The 4,007-nt window shown below is 37.5% G+C and overlaps 1 protein-coding gene across 1 annotated transcript; it reads right to left on the reverse strand.

Annotated features, from left to right (window-relative positions):
• Nucleotides 1-998: 998 nt before the first annotated feature.
• Nucleotides 999-3,789, reverse strand: LOC131273029 (zinc finger protein 709-like). Its single transcript, XM_071209685.1, has 2 exons — nt 3,727-3,789; nt 999-3,269 (listed from the first exon to the last, which is right to left on the reverse strand). Exons 1-2 carry the CDS (start codon nt 3,787-3,789, stop codon nt 1,917-1,919), a joined length of 1,416 nt encoding a protein of 471 aa, XP_071065786.1. The 3' UTR covers nt 999-1,916.
• Nucleotides 3,790-4,007: the final 218 nt, after the last annotated feature.

Here is a 4,007-nt window from a genome sequence, read left to right on the forward strand (position 1 = left end):
AGAACTGTGGGGTGCTGATGATAACCACCCTAATCCTTGGGGAATGTGCTCCACCCTCTCTGTACTCTGGGGTAGCAAAATTCTCCCAGAATATTGAGTGAAACATCCACCCCTATTCAACTGCTGGGGCAAACTCATCCTCTCTGTACACATGGATGGGGATCCTTTTGGACCAAGGTGATATCTTAATTTCAGATCTCAGATTCCATAGTTTACCTCTTAAACCTGTTTGTCCTTCAATCTCTCCTTTCTATGTCCTTTTTATTCCAGGCTGACAGTGGTTTTGTTCATATAGCTCTCTCAAAAACCTTGTTGGTTTTGCATTCAAGAAACAATGGTCCAAGTCATCAGAGAGTAAGACTTTCCATATGTCTTTCCTAGATAATTGCACCTTCAATCTTGATTTACCAATTCCAGGTTTAGTTAAGTCCTCCAATGGGGCACTTTCATCTGGGAGCTTGATTTCAAAAGGCTTGGCATTTCCAGAATCAATTTCTGTTTTCTTTGTGCCTGACAGTTCAATACTCAGTATATCTCTCTCATCTAGCAGTTTGCTATAAGCTTCAAGAAGAACCAAAGCCACATTCTCTGCATTTCTTTTGGAAATTTCTTCAGCTAAATTCCAAGGCTCACATATTTCAAAGCCTGCCTTCAATAAACCAAAAGGACTTATCCTTGCTAAGTTCTCTGCAATTTTAAAATATAGATCACCTTTCTTCTAATTTACAATATTAGTTCAACATTTGCTTCTAAGACATCATAAAAAGTCTGTATAGCACCCATATTGTGGTCAACAGTCTCTTCAAAGCACTGTAGGTCTTTTCATCCAAGCATCTCACAATTCTTCCAAAAAATACCCCTTATTCATTTATAGAACCATTCCATTATTCTGATATTTGCAAAAGCACCTCTCCACTCCCCTGTACCAAATTCTGTATTAGCCAAAGGTGTGCTGATAAAAAATACCAGAAATTGTTTGGTTTTAATAAAGTGTATTTATTTGGGGTAGGAGCTTACAGATACCAGACCATAAAGCATATGTGACTTTCCTCACCCAAGTCTATTTTCATGTGTTGGAGCAAGATGGCTGCTGACAACTGTGAAGTTCAGGCTTCCTGAATTCCTCCCTTCCATGGTCTTGCTTCTCTCTGAGTTCAAGGTTCCTTTCTTCTGATGGATTGCTTCTCTTTCCTGTGTGTGCTTACTTCCTGGGGCTCCAGCTTAAGACTTCAGCATCAAACTCCAATATCGAAACTCAAAGATCAAAAACCCTCAACTCTGTCCTTTGCCATGCCTTTTCTCTGGGAGTCCCTACCCACTACAGTGTGGGAATTCAATGCCCTAATGACATGGTCCAACGAAAGTCCTAGTCATCACTTAATCACACCCAGGTACAGGTCGTATTAGAAACATAATCCAATATCTATTTTTGGAATTCATAACCATATCAAACTGCTACAACATGCATATGGATTCCCTCTTGTATGAATGTCTTTAGGTATCTGCAGTTGGCTATAGGAACTTACAAACTGACTACAAATATAGTGTTTCTTCAATATGTGTGTTCTCCATTGTTTAAAAATTAAATCTATTGCTGAAGTACCTTTCATATCCAAGAGCTTTACCTTGCATGTTATTTCAATTCATTTGTCAGAATATTGACTGAAGGCTTTCTCATATTGTTGAAACTCATAGGAGTTTTCTTGAGTTAGAATAATCTCATGTTGTTTAAGGTTAGAAAAATTATTTCTCATATAGAAGATATGGTTTCCCCCCAGTGTGAGTTCTCTCCTGTTTGTCAGGTTGACATGATTGAAGACTTGTCCACAAAGATAGCATTCATAGGGTTTCTCTCCAGTGTGAGTTCTCTCATGTTTTTTAACTTATCTACTGAATGCTTTCCCACATAGGTGACATTAATGGTGTTTCTCTCCAGTGTGAGTTCTCTCATGTTTTTTAAGGTTAGTGGCTTGATTGAAGGCCTTCCCACAAAGATGGCATTCATATGGTTTCTCTCCAGTGTGAGTTCTCTCATGTTGTTTAAGGGTAGTACAGTGACTGAAGGATTTCCCACACTGATGGCATTCATAGGGTTTCTCTCCAGTGTGAGTTCTCTCATGAGTTTTAAGGGCAGAGGAGAGACCAAAAGCTTTCCCACAAAGATGGCATTCATAAGGTTTCTCTCCAGTGTGAGTTCTCTCATGTTTTTTAAGGTTAGAGGATTGACTGAAGGCTTTCCCACAAAGATGACATTCATATGGTTTCTTTCCAGTGTGAGTTCTCTCATGATTTTTAAGGGCACTGGAGTCAGTGAAGGCTTTCCCACAAAGATGGCATTCATAAGGTTTCTCTCCAGTGTGAGTTCTCTCATGACTTTTAAGATAAGAGTATTGACTGAATGTTTTCCCACATAAGTGACATTCATGGGGTTTCTCTCCAGTGTGAGTTCTCTCATGAGTTTTAAGGGCAGAGGATTGACTGAAGGCTTTCCCACAAAGATGGCATCCATAAGGTTTCTCTCCAGTGTGAGTTCTCTCATGTTTTTTAAGGTTAGAGGATTTATTGAAGGCTTTCCCACAAAGATGGCATTCATAGGGTTTCTCTCCAGTGTGAGTTCTCTCATGTTTTTTAAGGGCAGAGGAGTCAATGAAGGCTTTCCCACAATGACAGCATCCATAGGGCTTCTCTCCAGTGTGAATTCTCTCGTGTTTTTTAAGGGCAGAGGAGTCAATGAAGGCTTTCCCACAATGATGGCATCCATAGGGTTTCTCTCCAGTGTGAGTTCTCTCATGTCTTTTAAGATAAGAATATTGACTGATTGTTTTCCCACATAGGTGACATTCATAGGGTTTCTCTCCAGTGTGAGTTATCTCATGTTGTTTAAGATAAGAATAGCTACTGGATGCTTTCCCACATAGGTGCCATTTATGAGATTTTTTTCCAGTGTGAGTTCTCCTATGATTTTTAAGGGCTGCAGAATGACTGAAGGCTTTCCCACATAGATGACATTTGTGGGGTTTCTCTCCAATGTGACTTCCCTTGTATTGTCTGAGGTCAGAGAGCTGTATAGAGGTTTTAGCACTTTGTTGACATTCATCTGATTTACTTTTAGAGTGAATATGCTTATGTTGATTAAAAGATAAGCAGTCACTAAGGACTGTTGGAAGAGGCTTGTTGTGAATTAATGCATGTTGGGTCACTATGGATGTGTCAGAAGAATCTTTTTGCAAATAATTACTTCGGAAGGAATTCTTTTGTGTTTGAGATCTCTGCAATGGGGAAATACATTAGAGATTGTAAAACATTTCTCCATATACATAAATTACTTAATTTCTGTTCATTTGAAATCTAGAGTAACCCACTAGTGATAGTCTCCAATCAAATTATTTTCCTTGTTATTTTCATATGCACATTATTCTACTCCATACAAACAGATTTACTCTATTATATCAATCTAATTGCATAATTATCTCATCAATTTTGAGCTTTGTGATGTTTCCAAGATTATATATGTGAAAACTCTTTAGGCAAAAATTATTTTTTAAATATAATCTCAGGTTAGTTTTATTTTAGGTTAATTTTTCACTAATTTCAAATATCACAGATTTTCCTGGATTGGCAGTTAATCCCAAAATTAATTACACTTTTGTGACTTTACTGAATTCCTAATTTATTCCATCCATGGTAATCTATTTGGATTACTAGGGTTCATACAATGTAACTTACCAACGACGTGGTTCTTGAAGTGTCTTTCATAGAAATAGGTTGGTTGGATATCACTTCCATCATTTCCCATGTTTTAAAGGCACCTTTCCTCCCAATAGTAATATAAAAAGAATAAATTGTTAGAGTAATATTAGGAGGAGGAAAATTTTGTAACATTCCAACTATTCCTTTCAGTGTTTCCAACATTCACAATTATCTGGGAAAGAATATCCAATTGATGAATACTCTAGGCATAAGAAAACATTATAGGATATTATAATCAGAAAAGATTTTCAGGCATG

This window comes from Dasypus novemcinctus, chromosome 19, assembly GCF_030445035.2.
Source record: "Dasypus novemcinctus isolate mDasNov1 chromosome 19, mDasNov1.1.hap2, whole genome shotgun sequence".
Classification (NCBI taxonomy): Eukaryota; Metazoa; Chordata; class Mammalia; order Cingulata; family Dasypodidae; genus Dasypus; species Dasypus novemcinctus.